Source organism: Mus musculus, chromosome 14, assembly GCF_000001635.26.
Source record: "Mus musculus strain C57BL/6J chromosome 14, GRCm38.p6 C57BL/6J".
NCBI classification, from domain to species: domain Eukaryota; kingdom Metazoa; phylum Chordata; class Mammalia; order Rodentia; family Muridae; genus Mus; species Mus musculus.
This window is the reverse complement of record NC_000080.6, coordinates 30,639,268-30,656,554: the sequence shown is the minus strand read 5'-3', so window position 1 is coordinate 30,656,554 and position 17,287 is coordinate 30,639,268. Positions and strand designations below refer to the sequence as shown.

The following is a 17,287-nucleotide window of genomic DNA, read 5'->3' as shown; positions in this document are numbered from 1 at the left end:
GGCCTACCTAGAGAATTCTAGTCCAGCCAGGGCTACATAGTGAGACTCTGTCTCAAGAACAAAACAACAGCAAAAGACAATCAAGGGTTGAGACTATAGCTCAGTGCTAAAGCACTGGCTTAAGATGTGTGGAGTCCTAGCTTCAAATCCCAACAGCAAATGACAACCAGGCAAATTTGCTAGAAACAGAACTCAGAATGAAGCAATCCTGCCTAATATCAAACAACAAACGAATGGCCCGGCTTGGCTTCACACAGATCCCTGCTCCAGTGTCTTCTGCTATAACCCGTTTCTGTCTTACACCACCAATCTAGGGAGTGAGGTATTACCCAAGGTAGCAAATATCAACACTATGGGGCTGGAGAGAGGCTCAGCAGTTAGGAACACTCGCCGCTCTTCCAGAGGTCCTGAGTTCAATTCCCAGCAACCACATGGTGGCTCACAACCATCTGTAATGGGATTCAATGCCCTCTTCTAGCGTCTGAAGACAGTGATGGTGTACTCATATACATAAAATAAATAAACTTTAAAAAAACCTACTATGTATAACACATTGAACTCACCTATACTGTGAAACAGAAAAACAAAGAACTAAACAAGTGGAGTTAAAAGAAGAGTGGCCAACATTGATTATGCATGTACTGTGTGCAAGGCACTTTTCTATATCCTTTATATATAGCTTATTTTATCCCTACACTGCCATTTACAAACTTCTTATGCTAATAAAAGTAGCTAACATTTACTAAGTACCTTGTAGTGTGCCAGGACATAACAGAAATTATTTCCCCTAATCTCCCTAATCACCCTGTGAAGCTGCAGTGCTGTTCTCATTCAAAATGAGGAAGCTGCCGGGATGGAGGTATGTGCTTGTTACCCCAGCACTTTGTAAACTGCAGCAAGTACATCAAGAATTCAAGGCCAGCTTGGACTACATAGCAGTATCTTTTCATAAATAAATAAATAAAGCCAGGACTGGTGTCTCATGCCTATAAGCAGAGGCAGGGCATATCTGAGGTCAAAGCCAGCCTGGTCTACACAGTGAGTTACAGGACAGCCAGGGAGGCATAGAGAGATCTTGTCTTTAAAAAAAAAAAAAAAAGAAGAAGAAGACAAAGACGAAGAAGGAAAGAAGGAAGGAAGAAAAGAATAAACCGATGCTCAGAAAAAAAGCCAATTGATTTGAACTTTTTTTTGAGACAAGGTCTAAGTATGTAACCCTATCTAGACTGGAGCTCAGATTGGAACTCACAGAGAACTCAACCTCTTGAGTGTTGGGATGAAAGACTTGAGCTACTACACCTAACCCAAGTAACTCTTATCTTAAAAGGGGCCACCTAACCTGAATCTAATTCAGCCTGCTTCTCTCTCCTAACCTCTTTGTGCCTCTCTAGGATAAAGGTGAAGGTGGACTCTGGACCATGTGGACGAACTAGCAAGTGTCATCTGCAAAAGAAAGAAAAAAAAATACAAAGCCAAAAAAGAGTCTGTCCAAGGACACACAGCAGATGCAGTTTATTAAGTGCACACTAGGATGCTGGTACTGCGCTAAGTGAGCTTATTCAAAAGATCCCAAACAATCCTTGCAAATTGCTTTCTGAATTAGATACTATTACACTCATTTTTGTCAACAAGGAGCTAAAAGCTCAGGGGCTGAAGTGACTTGTCCTAGGTCACTGGACAAGCATTGCCTGAACCCGATCCTTGTTCTTAGCTACGCCATATGGGCTCTCTAAACTCAAAGAGAATCAGAGTTGAAGAACAGTTTTGAGGATCAAGAGTGAAACACTCCAGAAATGAACCCCTTAAAATATCAGATTAAAGTAGCCTCTGTCTACTGTTTGTTGATAGTTGTTTAAACTGTCTCCTATCATCACACGGAAACACAAGGCTCAGAAAGAAAATGGCTTGTTTGTAGTCACCAGCCAAGACTGGGACCGCAGTCTCCCAACTCCTAGACCCGGCGCCCCTCCCCGCCTCCGTGGTCCCCCGTGGAACCCTGTGCAGTGCGGGGGACCCAGAGCAGCTTCCCCGGGAGGCTTGGCCGCGGCACCACGCGCTGGAGCGGGCGCAGCAGAGTACCTGCAGCAGGAGACCCGAGGAGGCCAACCGGGCCGCCTGGCCTAGCACCTCCTGGCTGCCCATAGCCCCAGAGCCACAGCTCCGAGGAGGAAACGGGGCCCGCGCCCGCTTCGTCGCGGAAAAATGGCGTCACGGACAGGCTCGCTCCTGATTGGGTCTTTGACAGCAGGGGCGGAGCACAAGAAGCTGCGACTCCAAACAACTTTTGAGGCTGTGTCTCTTGATTTTCTTGGGGTGTCTTGATTTTTGTTGTTGTTGTTTTGAGAGTGTGTTCAGCGCCGATCCCTGTAGACCATGTTGGCCTAGAACTCGCAGTCTCTGGAACACTGGGATAACTGGGGCGCACCCCTAGCCCCAACTGATATCTTTTGGCTTGATTTTTTTTTTTTTTTTTTTAAGACAGGGTCTCATTATGTAGCCTTGGCTATCATAGAACTCGATATGCAAAGCAGACTTGCCTTGAACTCAGTGATCTGCGGGCTTCGGCTTCTGACTCCCAAGTGCCGCAACTCCAGCTGTTATTTTGAAATAAGGTCTTTCTATGTAGCCAGGGCTGGCCTGGAATTCACTTAGAGAGACTAGGATAGCCTTGAACTCCCGATCCTCTTGTCTCCAGCTCCCAAGTGATGAGAATTAAATATTTATTTGTTTTTGCATAGTGTAGTTGTGTGTGTATCAGTGAACTCTCAGGCATCAGTTCTCTCTTTCCACCTTTACATGGGTTCTGCAGTCAAACTCAGATTGGCAGGCTTACATGGTAAGCTCTTAACCTGCTGGGCTAATTTGCAGGCCTGCTAATTATCTTCCCTGTACTCCTGTTCCCTGTTCCCCAGCAGAAGGCCCTGTTTCAAAGCAAAGGAAAACAGAACAAAACAAGCCAGCAGTGGCTGCTGCGGGACAAAGTGCTCAGCAGAGACTAATCAGTGAGATTCTTGCCATTGGCGATCACACGAATGTAGTTACATAACCCTTCCACCAACTGGGCTGGACAGGACTTCTCCCAATTTTGCAAAGGAAGAACTGAGGACTGAAGGTCAGACACAGAATTTTCATGTATGTAGTTCTCTGTAGAAACCTTCCCAAGGCTCTGATACTTGGCCTGGTTGTCGAGAGGAGAAAAGTAAGCCTTGGAGGTGTGAGGTGCCTTGTTCAAATCTGCACATCATGGGCCTGGGCAGAACAGATCGGGGTCAAGGGTCAGACTGGAAGTACTTTATACTTTTTTTTTTAAAGTGGCCAACATACGCAATCACCATTTTCAAAGCTCTTTGGCCTTCCTTGCTGTCTGGTAACTGCCTGTCATCTTACACATCACTACCATCTTTATCAGTACATTTTAGATGCTCATATTTGGATCCCTTCATCCCAGCACTCAGGAGACAGGTGTATCTCTGAGTTTGAGGCTAGCCTGGTCTATATAGCATACATCAAGAACAGCCAGAAAGACATAGTGGAATTCTGTCTCAAAACAAACAAACAAAAAACCCAGCCCCCTTAGTGGTCCTCAAAGAGACCCTGTTGGGTGTTTCTTTGTTTTTGTCATGGTCTCTGCCCAAATATCTTCCTTGACAGTACTCTTCACTTTTTCAGGGCCCCCATACTGACCCCTAACTACCCCACAGTCTGTACTTTCTATGGACTAAATGTATCTTCTCAGAATTCATATAGTGACAGTCCTGAATGTGATAATATACACATATAATACACTCAGGAGAGTACTTGGGAAGTAATTAGGATAAAGATGTAGCCTTTATGGTGGGGCCATTGCCCAGATATTTGAGGAATGGCTACAGTGGGTCAGTGACCATATTAAGAAGATATCTGAGGGCTGCTATGGTGGATCAGTGGCCACACAAAGAAGACATTTGAGGAACTGGCTATGGTGAATCAGTGGCCATATAAAGATGATGTCTGAGGTAATGCATCTTAGAGATGCAGTGTTTGCTTACCATAGTTTTGATGCTTAGTACCTCAAAAAATATTTGGGTGGGATGACTTCTCGTTCACTGTGAGTAGATATAGCAAGAAGGTGGCTATTTACAAACCAAGAAGAGTCCCCTCACAAGACCCAAACTGGCTGTCACCCTGATCTTGGACTTCTAGGATCCAGGATTGGAGAAGCAAATCTGTTGTTTAAGCATCCCAGTCTATGGTGCATCCCAGTCTATGGTGTTTTGTTACAACAGCTCAAGCTGACCTCAATAGTTCCTTAAAGCATTTTGTACTCTTGCATCCTATGTACCGACAGAGAACACTCTTAAGCTCTCACGAATGCCTCCTGGTGCATCACTGTTGCTAGCACTGCTGAACATGGACTGCATGGCTCAAAGCCTCTGTGTCCTCATCTTAGGCAGAATGAGCTTTGTTGAGTGTTGAGACACAGAATGTGAGGTTTGACCATCAGACAGACTTTTCCTGGAACCCTCCTGCTGCAGCTCACCAACTGGAGGACCCCCTGTGTGCTGTTTGTTTGTTTGTTTGTTTGTTTGTTTAAATCCAACGTATTTTATTGATTATTTGGCAACTTCACATAATGCACCCCAATAACACTTCCTAGTTCTTCCAGGTCCACCCCCAAACCTTTGTGACCTCGAAGGAGGAGGAGGAGGAGAAGGAGGGGAAGCAGAAGAAGGAGAAGAAGGAGAAGGAGAAGAAGGAGAAGGAGAAGAAGGAGAAGAAGGAGAAGGAGGAGAAGAAGAAGGATAAAAACCAAGTCTAATTTATGTTGTTCATATACTCACTGGGGCATGGTCAATGCTGATTGTTTTAAAGAGATATTATATTAGCATTGGGTTTATAGCTCAGTAGTACTGTGACTGCCCAGCTTGTGTGAAGGCCTGGGTTTAAGCCACAGTATCTATGATACTGATCTGGATATGAATATAGACATAAATATAGATATTGTCTGTCCTGTTAAGGTGGGTGTGATAATTTTAGCAGACCAGCTTGGCCCACAAGTAGCTTAAATTCTACTAAGAGATTAAAAACTTAAATCTGAAGAAAAATCATAAAATCCCAAATTGGAATCAATTGTGAAAGAATAAAAAAAGACTCCTTGAGAATTCAGAACTATAAATGGTGGTCACTAAACAAGCTGTTTTCCTCAGGGTTCCTTCCTGCCACTTGCTTCTGTGCCAGGTGACCTCCCTGCCAGGGAAAGCTGGTCTGGGACTCGCATTTCATTACTGTACTAGTGGGAGGTGCTAGGGCTGGTGCTGAGCCAGTTAGACTTCCAGGGCAATGGGGCAGGATGGGAGGCTGCCAATGGGTGGAAGGCAGAGTAAAAGCTATGTTAAGTGGGGGCCTGGACTTGGGCTGAGCGGAGGCACCAGGACTGGGCATGTTCCCACACAACAGCCACTAGATGGCATGGCTCGTTGGGCAAGGGCCCTCCCAGACCAAGGCTTTTCGCTGTTTGGAAAACCTTCAACAGGGCCCCTCCTTGAACTAGAACATCAACACTTTGTCCCTCACTTGAAAGTCCCAGGGCATGACAAGGCTGCTGTGGTCACAACAGCCCATGTTGTTGAGTCTACAAAGCTATGTGCTGGGTATTTTCATGGTCAAACTGAACTCCGTTAGCAGCCCAACAAGACCACTGTCCCCTCTGCTGTACAGGCCAGGGAACAGACTTGGCAAAGTTAGGGGACCTGTTTGAGGGGTGGTGGTTGGAAACACCAGAGTGTGAACTGGGCTATCCCTTTAGAACGCTGTGCTCCCCCTCAGCAGTTACGATTCAGGAAGGATTTGGGGTATCTGCATTGGTTTTGTGGTGTTTGCCTGTTTTGCCTTTGACAACGAGTCTTACTTACCCTGTAGCCCATGCTGGCCTGGAACTTTATATTACCATGATTGGTTATGATGCTCTGGACAAAACTCTGAAAAGTACTCCCTGAGGGTACCTTCAGGCACCTTGGGAAATCTATCTGCCTCAGTGGTCTGAAGCCTCTGTCTGCCCAAAGTGGGTAAAGAAGTGCTGAAAGCTGTTCTGGGCTTGTTCAACTCTCCAATAGGATATGCTACCAGGGTAGTGGTCAGAACATCAGGGCCTGGAGACAGTGCCTAAATGAGAGCCTTGGGAACACCTGTGTCAAGAACTGTGCATACAGCACTTCCTGGATCATAGGTCTTTCTATGGAGTGGTGTGAGCAGCCACAAGACCCTGGTTTCTCTCTGAGCATTGATTTGTGCAGAGTAGCCTGTAATACCAACAATAACAATGTGGTTCATTCCAGATCCAGAGCTCTGAGCTGGGCATTGGAAGGGGCTTAAGAGAGAATGAACCACTATTACTCCACGCTCAGGCCTCAGGGTCTCTCTTGGGAAGAACCCCAAGTGAGAGCAGACAGACCGAGGTACCAAAACCATGCAAGGGGAACATAGAGATGGGGTAGGTGGAGAGATCGTTCTGGCCGAAGCATCAAAGAAGATCCCCGTCAGTCACAGTCAGTGGAGCCCGGGAAGAGGGAACTTGCTGAGCCTGTGGGTGAACCTAGTAGTTGGCTGTGGCTACTCTTGGTGCAGAATTCTTGTACCCAGCAGCCTGTGGCCAGTGTTGAGCCAGCAGTCCTGAGAACAGCAAGTCCGTGAACAGGAGTGTGTGAATGAATACAAATTAAGGGCTTGGTGGAACGCATTTGTAATTTCAGCCGTCAGGAGGATAGCACAGGAGGATTCAGTGTGAGTTTGAAGCAGCCTGAGCTGTAGAGTGAGACCCTGGCCCCAAAAACAACACCAGGGCTCAGTGGTTAAGAACACTCATGGCCCCTCCAAAGGTCCTGAGTTCAATTCCCAGCACCCATATAGAAGCTCACAACTGTCTGAGGCCATATTCTGATGTGAGATGTGCCTGCAAAGTACCCACCATATACATAAAATACATAAGTAAATAAATCTTTGAGCTGGGTATCGTGGTGGCGCACGCCTCTAATCCCAGCACTCTGGAGACAATGACAGCCTGATCTCTGAGTTCGAGGCCAATCTGGTCTACAGAGTGAGTTCCAGGACATCTAGAACAGCCAGGGTTACACAGAGGAACCCTGTATGGGGGTGGGGGGAAATCAGTCACATGTGTTCACAAGTGGGTCGGTGTGAATTTGCTTGTTCTGCTTGCCAGAATCCGCTTTGAGATAGTGTGTAGATACATACGTGCACACATATGAAGCCGGAGAGCATGCAGTATGAGGGAGTTCTTAGATGAGCATGTGTGGACGTGGGGTTGGTCGTGTGTGCCTGCAAACCTGTGAAACACTAGTATACATCTTCAGTCTCAGCATGCGGGAGGCTGAGACAGGATCTGAGATCAAGCCCAGCCTGGGCTATATATCAAGACAGAAAAAGAAAAAGTGTACAAAATGTGTCCTAGTCTAGGCATCAATTTTGCTTCTCTGATTCTGGTTCTTTATCTAGGCCCAAGATTCTGCATTTCACCTCAACAATATCCTCTCAGTCTTATAAGGTGGGCTAATAACAAAATGTAATTATGCACATTTCACAGATGGAGAAACTGAGGCTCTAAGGGGTGGCAGAGATAACATTGAATCCTAGCTACAGGGCATCAGAGGTTCCCTTTACCGTTTCCTTCAAGCCACTTCTCAGGAATTCAAAAAGTCCCTGGTGAGGAAATGTCCCTGGCCCACTCATCACTGACCTGGACCTGACACAGGGTTTCTCATGGGGTGGGTGGAAAGGAACTGTCTCTGGGGCTTGGCTCCAAGGCTACACACATAGAAGGGTCACATGAGGCTGCCCTTGTGTATCCATAACCCCAAAGAATTTGGATCAGAGCCAGTTGAGGGTTTAGGCCACCCCTCGTCTAAACACATGCTACATTTCCTGTCCCTTAAAACCACAGTCTGGCTGGAAAGTAGCCCCACACGCTCCCAGACCAGCTTTCCAAAAGCTCTCCCAGGTGCCCAGCGCTCCTGATTCATGCCATGCTGAGCACTGGACCTGTCCCTTCTGTATACTGGTCAAGCTCTCCACCAACTTAGGTGTATCCTTGGAGACAACCCCAAAACAGACAGCCATAGCAGCAACTTTCATTCCTGTCTTTTGGCTCTTATTGTGGGTGTGAAGGCTACCAGGTCTCATAGAACCATTCTTGTGAAAAGAGACTGATCCAAACTGACCCAAGCGCCAATACTCCTTGGGTGTCATTTCGCCTCTCTGTCACTGTTTCATGATCTATAAAATGGAAGTGATCGTAAAACCTTCCATAAGGGTTACTGTAAGAATTACATAAGATAACATGTATGGAAATGTTTCTTTTACCAGGCACTTAGAATGAACATGCGTTACAAACACGAGCAATTACCATCATTTTGTCACATTTACATCAATAGGGTGGATACTATTTCCTCCCTTGGATGTTGAAAAACATTTAATATTTTTGGATCTCTGTGTTCCATTCCTGTAAAAAAATTTTTTTGAGACAGGATCTTAGTATGTAGCCCTGGATAGTGTGAAACTCACTGTGTAAATCAGGCTGGCCTCAGACTCAAAGATCCCCTGCCTCTGCCTTCCAAGTTCCAGGATTAAAGGGGTATGCCACCAAGCAGAGCCCATAATAATTCTCTTTTATTTTTTCTATCTTTCCTTCATTATTATTCACTTTACATCCCATTCACTGGCCCCCTCCCAGTCACCCCATCCTACAATCCCTCCCCCATTAACCTCCCCTTCTCCTCTGAGTGTGTGGGGGCCCCTGGGTATCCGCCCACCCTGGCACATCCTCTCCCACTGAGGCCAGACAAGGCAGCCCAGCTAGAAGAACATATCCCATGTACAGACAACAGCTTCTGGGATAGTCCCACTCCAGCTGTTCGGGGCCCGCATGAAGGCCAAGCTGCACATCTGCTACATCTATGCAGAGAGGCCTAGGTTCTGCCTGTGTAGTTGTTTGTTTGGTGGTTTAATCTCTGAGGGCCCCAAGGTTCCAGGTTAATTGACTCTGTTGGTCTTCCTGTGGTCCCTCCCCTTAGGGACCACAATCCTTCCTCCTTTTCTTCCATAAGAGTCCCCAAGTGTCATCCACTGTTTGACTGTGGGTGTCTGCATCTAAGTGAGCTGCTGGGTGGACCCTCTCAGAGGACAGCTATGTTAGACTCCTGTATGCAAGCACAACAGAGTGTCATTAACAATGTCAGGAATTGGTGCTTACCCATGGGGTGGGTCTCAAGTTGGGCTGGTTATTGGTTGGCCATTCCCTCAGTCTCTGCTCCATCTGCCATCCTTGCATTTCCTGTATGCAGGATACATTTTTGGTAGAAAATTTTGTGGGTGGATTGGTGTCCCTATCTCTCCACTGGGGTCCCTGCCTGGCCACAAGAGGCAGCTTCCCCAGGATCCATATCCCCAATGCTGTGTGGCACAGCTAAGGACATACCTGTTGATTCTCAGGCTCCTCCTCTATCCCAGATCTCTTAGGGAACTTCTCCATAAAAATTCCTTTAACTGAACTTTGTCTCCTCCCTCCCTCCCTCCCTCCTTCCCTCCCTCCCTCCCTTCCTTCCCCCTTCCTTCTCTTCCTGCCTCTCATTCTTTCTCAAGCTCATTTTGCCAGCATGTGATTGTTGTGTGGCTGTCCCGCGTCATAGTTGATGGACATGTGGGCTGTTTCCACTCTTTAACTGTGATGAACAATGTTGTGTTATGAATTTCTGTGTATAGGCTTTTTATGTGGATGTCTGTGTTCACCTCTCTAGAAGTGGGATAGCTGGGTCTTCTGGCAACTCAGGTTAGCATTGAGGACTGCTGGGCTGTTTGCCACAGTGGCTATCCAGCTCTGAATTGCTAGTCACAATGCACAAGGTCTCCAGTTTCTCTGTAGCCTTGCCAATACTCTGTCTCTGTCTCTGTCCCTGACCCTGTCCCTGTCTCTGTCTCTTCTCTGTGTGTGTGTGTGTGTGTGTGTGTGTGTGTGTGTCTAGTCATGTGTGTGGATGCACATACAAGTGTTTGAGTGCATGTGGAGGCCTATGGTGGTTTTTTTCCCTCCCTCCATTGCTCTTCACCTTATGTATTGAGGCGATGTCCCCCATTTCATATACTCCGACCAGCCCACTTGTTCTGGTGCTTTGTGTGTGTGTGTGTGTGTGTGTGTGTGTGTGTGTGTGTGTGTGTGTGTGTGTTTAGGAATCCAAATTCTTGAGTGGCAAGTGATTTCCCTGCTGAGTTCTCCCCAGTCCCCTACTTTCCATCTTTGGGTCACAGACATCCTTGTGGGTGTGAAATGGTATTTTATTACGGTTTTGATTTGCATTTCTCTAGTGATGTTGGATAACTTCTTAGGTCCTTAAGGTCATTTGAATATCTTGTTTGGATACATGTATATTTAAATCTTTAGTCCACATTTAAATTCTTCTGATTTTTGTCAACATTTACCGAGTGGATGACTACATCCTAACATGCCAGGTAGGGGGAAGGGACACACAAGCTTGCTGCATGAATGCTTACCCTGCTCTGCTTTCCTGGGCTCTCACATGGGAAAGGACATTTCTTCAATAGGGAATGATATGCAGGCTGCACAAGGAGCTCAAGTTTCAGAGGCTCTGTCTATGCAATCCACCCTCCCTGAGGTTGGCTGCTCCACACCCAACACTGCTGTGATCAATATCTGGCGTCCAGAAGCTGATCGGGTACAGCAGCTACCCAGGAAAGCAACACAGCAGGAATCGTCCATGCATTCACCCTTTAGACAGTTTAAATCCACCATCACCAACACAGCCCTTAGCCATCTCCAGGCAGCTATGCAGGGTGAGAACTGGAGACATCATCCATCGTGCTGGAGACTGAGATTAGAAAGACAGAAGGACCCCACACTTCCCTGGCTGGTGCATGTCCCTTGATCTCTCTGAGCCTCAATCTGGGAAACTGGAGAATACTGGTAGGATATATAACCAGCCCATTGCTTATGAGGCTGAAAGGAGGTCCTCATGTATGTTAGGGCAAAGGAAGTGATTATGAAGTAGAAAAATAGAACTTGTATTTTAACCCTTTAAAAATTTAGAGGGACCGGAAGATTTACCATGTCGTATTAAAAACAAAACAAACAAACAAACAAAAACAAACAAAACCGGGAACAACCCAGGTTGCATGGAAGCAGCAAAGAGGGAGGGCTATCTCCTTCAGCTATAGTTGCTTCTGTGAGGATGACCTGAGAAGTCATCAGAGGCAGCAGCGCCAGCTGAGGCTGCCAGACCACCCCAGGGAGCCGTCCTGACTTTGGTTCCCCTCCTAGCCCACAACATGGCAACTAGGTCTCGCCTCACTGATCTGCCAAGCTCATAGCCAAGGGGAAATATGTTTCCAGATAGGGTGAAAATAGATCCCTCTCCAAATATGCTCATCGTAGCTAAGAAAAACAAAGAGAACCCTGAGGGAAAATCGAGCAGGGGCAAGCTGCCCATGGGAGGGGCTCAGGCCAAGGCAGTAGCAGAGGACATGCATGTGTGAGAGTGTCTGAGTGTACAATTGTGCATTATGTGTATGTGACTGAGTGAGTTTGTGTGTTTCTGGATGCCTGAGCTTATGTGATAATAACTATATGTAGGGGTGTATGTGTTTGTGCGTGAAGGTGTATATGTGCCTGCGTGACTGCATGAGTAGTATTGTAGGTGTATGCAAGCACGTAAGTGAACATGGTGTGGAAGGTGAAAGTGTAGGCATATGCAAGAGTATAAAAGCACTGTACACATATGTGTAGACATAACTATATGTATAGTGGTCTAGCTGGTGTATGATCACATAGGCATGAAAATGTGTGTGATTATACATGAGAGCACATATGTGGGGTTTTGTGCGTAAGGATACACATGAGTATATGCATACAGGTATAACAGCATGTTTTCAGGGTGAGTTTGTGTGTTTGTTCCTGAGTTTGTGTGACAATGTGGGCTGTTGGTATCTACGAACATAATGATCCGAAGGAGTGGAAACATATGAAAACATGTGTGATTGCATTTCTGTGCTCTTGGGTCTGTGAACATGTGTGAGGATGCATGAGTGAGCTTTGAGTATGGGGAAAATGTATGATTATCTTTCTGTGAGTGTTCACTTGAGTTGTATGGTATGGATATATGAACATATGCATGCAAGTGTACGCCAGGACTATAGGAATAAGTGTGAATTTGTATGAGCATGTATATATGCCTCTGTGTGTGTGTGTGTGTGTGTGTGTGTGCATTCCAAGTCATATGCTATAGGAGGCTGCCCCAAGGGAAGAAAGAATTCTCTGGGCTTAGTCATTCATGGCCCAGACACAAACATTCTGAGAAAATAGTTTTAAATAAATATGTTTGCATTTGTCATGGCAACTTCCTGCTTCACAGTGGCCCACAAGGCTTCCTAGAGTTACAGTCTGGCACAGGCTCCTCAGAGGCACAGAATATTGGGGTCTGGAAGGTCTTGAAACCCATATCCCCAAAGACCTAATGTTATCATCGGAGAGGCTAAGGCCCCAGGTCCCACAGCTATTGAAGGTAGAGCTGGGCCTGGAATCCTGCTGTCTGCATTCCTACCTGCTGTTCTTGTTTCTCCCGCCAATGTGAACCTTTGCCTCCCTGTTTATCATGTGTTCATTCAGCAAGCATTTGTTGGTACCCATTAGTGATAAGCACCAAGCCGACTGCTCTAAGATACACCCAAGGACACGGAAGCAAGGGGCTTTCTCTAGGGGCTGGAAGTCAGACAATTAACCAATAACTATAACAAGCCAATACGCTAATTACAGGTTCAGATAAGTGCCCTGAAGTCAAGGGACCCTGCAACGGGATCCAGAGGCCTACTTCAGCTGGGGGCTCAGAGACAGTCTCTGCAGATTGGCAATGAGGCTAAGAAAAGGCAGGAGCCAAAACCACACCATTGGGTGTCCTGACCCATATCCTGATTGACCTAGTGAAGAAAGTGGAACCAGTTGAAAAGGCCAAAGGTCAGGGAGCCTTGGCCACACCCCTAATCCTATTCAGTGATGGAGAAGTTCTCTTTCCTATGGGCACTAGAGGGATTCTTCTTCAGGAAAAGCACAAGAGTTGAGGAATAAGGTGAATGAGCTTGCTGAGAGCCAGGAATCACTCCAGGGGTTGGTCTCTGGACCAGCCCTCACAAATACCATGGAGACCACAGGTATTAAATAGGCATACTCCCTATACTCCCTGACATTTGGTTAGCTTGTCTCAGGTACATATCAGGTACTCTGAAAGGTGACTACATTTAATCTCCTCAACACACCTTGCATAGAAGATAGCCATGTGTGCCTGGTCACGCTCTTAAGAAGGAGCAGTGTAGTCAGTCACATACACCCCTGAGCCAGTCCTCCAGTCACTACGGCCTGGTCTTCATGTCTCCCTAACACATGTATTCATGGCTGCTCTAGCCCCTTGGAGTCACCCTTCTTGTCCTTCCACCAACTTGGGCTTCAGGACCTGCCAGGAAGTCTTGAGTCACGACTCGATTTTTATGAGCCATGGTCATTATCATTGCCCTTGTGTACCTATGATGCTCCAGGACTATCTAGACTTTTATATGCCAGTCACGGTCCACACCAGAGTCCTTCAAGGTCTGGCTTGGGATCTCCTCTTACCGCTTAAGAGGTAAAACAGTTAGCTTAAGGTTATGCGATTATAGAAAGGGATCAAGTGGCCTGACCCCAGAGCTTGACTGTCCCCTATGACTCCCAAATGGCCAAGAGCTCAGCCCAGTTGTCTTCATTTAAGCTTCAAAATGTATCACATTTCCATTGCCAGCCTTGACTTGGGCAGGACTCAAATTCTGCTTCAGTGATGCTAAAACAGAAAATGCCTGATCGTTGAGGTCATTCTTAAACACTTGAAATCATAGATGTTGACACAGGTGATACCAAGGACTCTCTCCATGCCTGTGCCTTAGAGCTCTGAGAGAAGAAATATAAAGTTGCTCAGCTCCATCCTATTGTAACTGGGCTGTATAGGTAGGGCCTCAAAGCTTCCTATGTACAAAATGGACTTATTTATATAATAGTATTCACCTTACAGGATTGGAGTCAAGTAACACTAAGATAAGAATGCAGTGCCTGGCACTGTAGAGTCTTAGTAAAGACCTGTGGGTCCATTGGATGGCTGAAGGTTGACCTCAAGACTGCGTGGAGTGGGTTTGGTGGTGCACACTGATGATCCTACTCTGGAAAGTTGAAGAAGAGCGGTGAGTTCAAAACCAGCCGGGTTATACAGCAGGACCCCAAAAGAAAACAAACAAACAAACAAACAAACAAACACTGAATGGCTGGTGTTGGACTTCAGACATAGGGTAGAGATTTCAATTTCCTGGGATTCAGGGTGTTACTCAGAGGACTGATTTCTTGTCTTCAGCCATACCCTTGAGTTCCTGGTGTTGGAGTTGATCAGACCCAGCTCTCTCCTTGGGCACAACAGGGCAGAGGGGCAGTGACACAGGCCCTAGTTTCTCCAGCAACCCTTCAGAGGAAGCAGTGGGCTTTCCAGACAGTTGCACCTGCAGAACTGCAGCCAAGGAACGGAAGTGAGCCCTCAATGTGGGAAGTTCCTGCCAAAACTGCTGTTGTGAAACAAGGCAAAAAAGAAAAAAGAAAAAAATCCCCTAGGTTGCTTTTGCAGACCTCCAGTGTAACTCCACACAGTGCCTGCTCCTCCTCTGTTCCTGTCAGCCTGGGTGGCAGCGTCCTTCTGGGCCTTTCCATTTTATAGAGTGTCTCCATTCTTCTGCTGTTTGGACCCCAGGTCCCCTTCATTCAATAACTCTGTATGAGATGAATGGCTTCTGTTCTGCTGGCACACGGGTGTAGAGGCTGGGTGCCTCCACCATAAACAAAGCTCAAAGCAGGAGGAGGAGAAGAAAGATTTGAGGCAAACAGGCTTGGGGTGGGTACATTCCCCTTCTTGGTACCATGCTGGGGAACAGGACCGGATGATTGCTGGGGGTCTTCTAACTACAAATCGTAGATCAAGGACAGTTAGAGCTAGGGGGAAATTCACATGATTTCTGGTCCCAATTCTATCTACATGGCCTTATGATCCCTCTGGTCTCTGGCCTTAGCGTTCTCAGTGGAGACGCTGATGAGATGGTCCAAGAATGCCTTGGGGGAAAAATCCCTGGCTGTGTGAGCCAACTCCTTGTCTACATCCAGAACTGGAAGCTACTTTCAAGAATCTGCAGACCTCATCATCTCTGCACTCTTCTGCATCCTGCCATCCTATGCTGGATCATATGAGCATCCTATGCTCAAGTCTTGGGCTCAGTTTACCCCTGGTCTCATAAGCCTGTGAGCCAAGAGCCTGTGTCCCCACTTCCTGGAATCTTCTATTTCAGCTGTGCCAAACTCCACTATTGCCTAGATTGAAAAGCCCTCACCTCTCAGAGAACTAAGAGGCACCTCCTGGCCTGTGCTGCCCTTTGTACCCTTAGATTCCTGTCTTCCCCTGGTGTACCATGGCTGAGGGCTACTGGTATGTTAGAAGATCTTAAGATTATCTGAGGGCATGAGTGACCTGTTGAATGACTTCATAAATAACTCAGGTAAATTGTTTGCTAAGAACCTGAGTCTGGGTCCACAGGATCCCTAGGAAAAGCCGGATGCAATTGTAACCCCAGTGTTGGAGGATAGGGGACTTACATGGATCCTGGGATCTCATTGGCTAGATAGCAGAGCCAATAAGATTCAGTGAGACATCCTGTCTTAAAAACTAAGGTGGAAAGCAACTAAGGAAGACACTTAACATCAGTCTCTGACCTACACACACACACACACACACACACACACACACACACACACACACACCAAAACAAAACAAACTACCATACAATTGCTAGCCCTATTTTTACCATGAAGAACAGGAATGAGAGGCGTCCAGCAGGCTGTCTAGGACCACGTGGCCAGGAGGTGCTGGGGTCCCATTCCTGCTTTGCCCTGGAACAGGCTTCTTCCCACAGCCGGACCTTTCTCTGTGTTTACCTTGCACTCTTAGATTCCTGGCTTTCCCTGGAGTCCCTTGGGTGGGGACTTCTGATGTGCTGGTACAGAGGTGCTCCCTCTGCCAGTGCCCTGGGTCCCCTCCCATGGGTGAACTGCAGGGCTCACCACTTACCTGCCAGGAGCCCAAAGGGAGGAAAGCAAATACCATAAATGATCAGGAAGCCATGTAAATATTTTATAGCCAGGGCAGTAAATAATGCAGCTCACTGGCTACGCCCGACCCAGTTTGTCTGTCCCACATCCAGGACAGTCTGTCTGGGTTCCTGCTTTGGATTATTTGTTTGCTTGTTTGTTTGTTGGTTGGTTTGTTTATGTTCTTTGAGATAGGGCATCACTCTGAAGCCAAGGCTGACCTTAAACTTGTAGCAATCTTTCTGTCTCAGACTCCTGAGTGCTGAGATTATAAGTTTGGGCCACTGTGCCAGGCCTGATCTGTAGTTTTTTGTTTGTTTGTTTGGTTGGTTGGTTGGTTTTTTTTGTTTGTTTTGTTTTGTTTTAAACAATTGCTGTGCATGGGGCTGAGCTCCTTCATATACACCAGCAGTTTTCAACCTGTGGGTCACATATCAGATATACTGCATATCAAATATTTACATTACAATTTGTAACAGTAGCAAAATTACAGTTATAAAGTATCAATGAAATAATTGTATGGTTTGGAGGTCACCACAACATAAGGAACTGTATTAGAGGATTGCAGCGTTAGGAAGGTTGAGAACCACTGATATCCACCACAGTCACAGCTTCCCCTTTGCTCAAGCCTGGACCACACTTTCTCTCCTTTATCTTTTAGGAGCCATTCCTTCAGAAAGCTTTCTTGGATTTCCTGGCTGGGAACACATTGTCTCATGAGCCCTGGGATGCCTCACCTGGGCTCTGCTCACTCTATACAGTCATTTCCTGACTGGAAAGATGTCATTCCTGATCACTTATCTGCTTTTCTTTTTTCCCTTAAAGATTTATTTATATTATTTATTTATTTGAGTCCACTGTAGCTGTTTTCAGACACACCAGAAGAGGACATCAGGTCTTATTACAGATGGCTGTGAGCCACCATGTGGTTGCTGGGAATTGAACTCAGGACCTCTGGAAGAGCAGCCAGTGCTCTTAACCACTGAGCCATCTCACCAGCCCGAGTTAGATCTCCTTATGGATGGTTGTGAGCCACCATGTGATTGCTGGGATTTGAACTCAGGACCTTCAGAAGAGCAGTCACTGCTCTTA

At 46.5% G+C, this 17,287-nt stretch overlaps 1 protein-coding gene across 4 annotated transcripts in view; it reads right to left on the bottom strand.

The window, feature by feature from the left end:
- Rft1 (RFT1 homolog) overlaps positions 1-2,215 on the bottom strand; it is a 36,978-nt gene extending 34,763 nt beyond the window's left edge. For 3 of the 4 annotated variants that reach the window (XR_383189.2, XR_001781128.2, XR_383188.2), the window contains exon 1: positions 2,080-2,215. Coding sequence is in view for 1 of the 4 variants with exons in the window: in NM_177815.3 (NP_808483.2) it covers positions 2,080-2,142 (63 nt within the window). In the remaining 3 variants the exon portion in view is untranslated. The remainder of the gene's footprint in view (positions 1-2,079) is intronic. The other variant, NM_177815.3, reaches the window with a different exon arrangement.
- Positions 2,216-17,287: the final 15,072 nt, after the last annotated feature.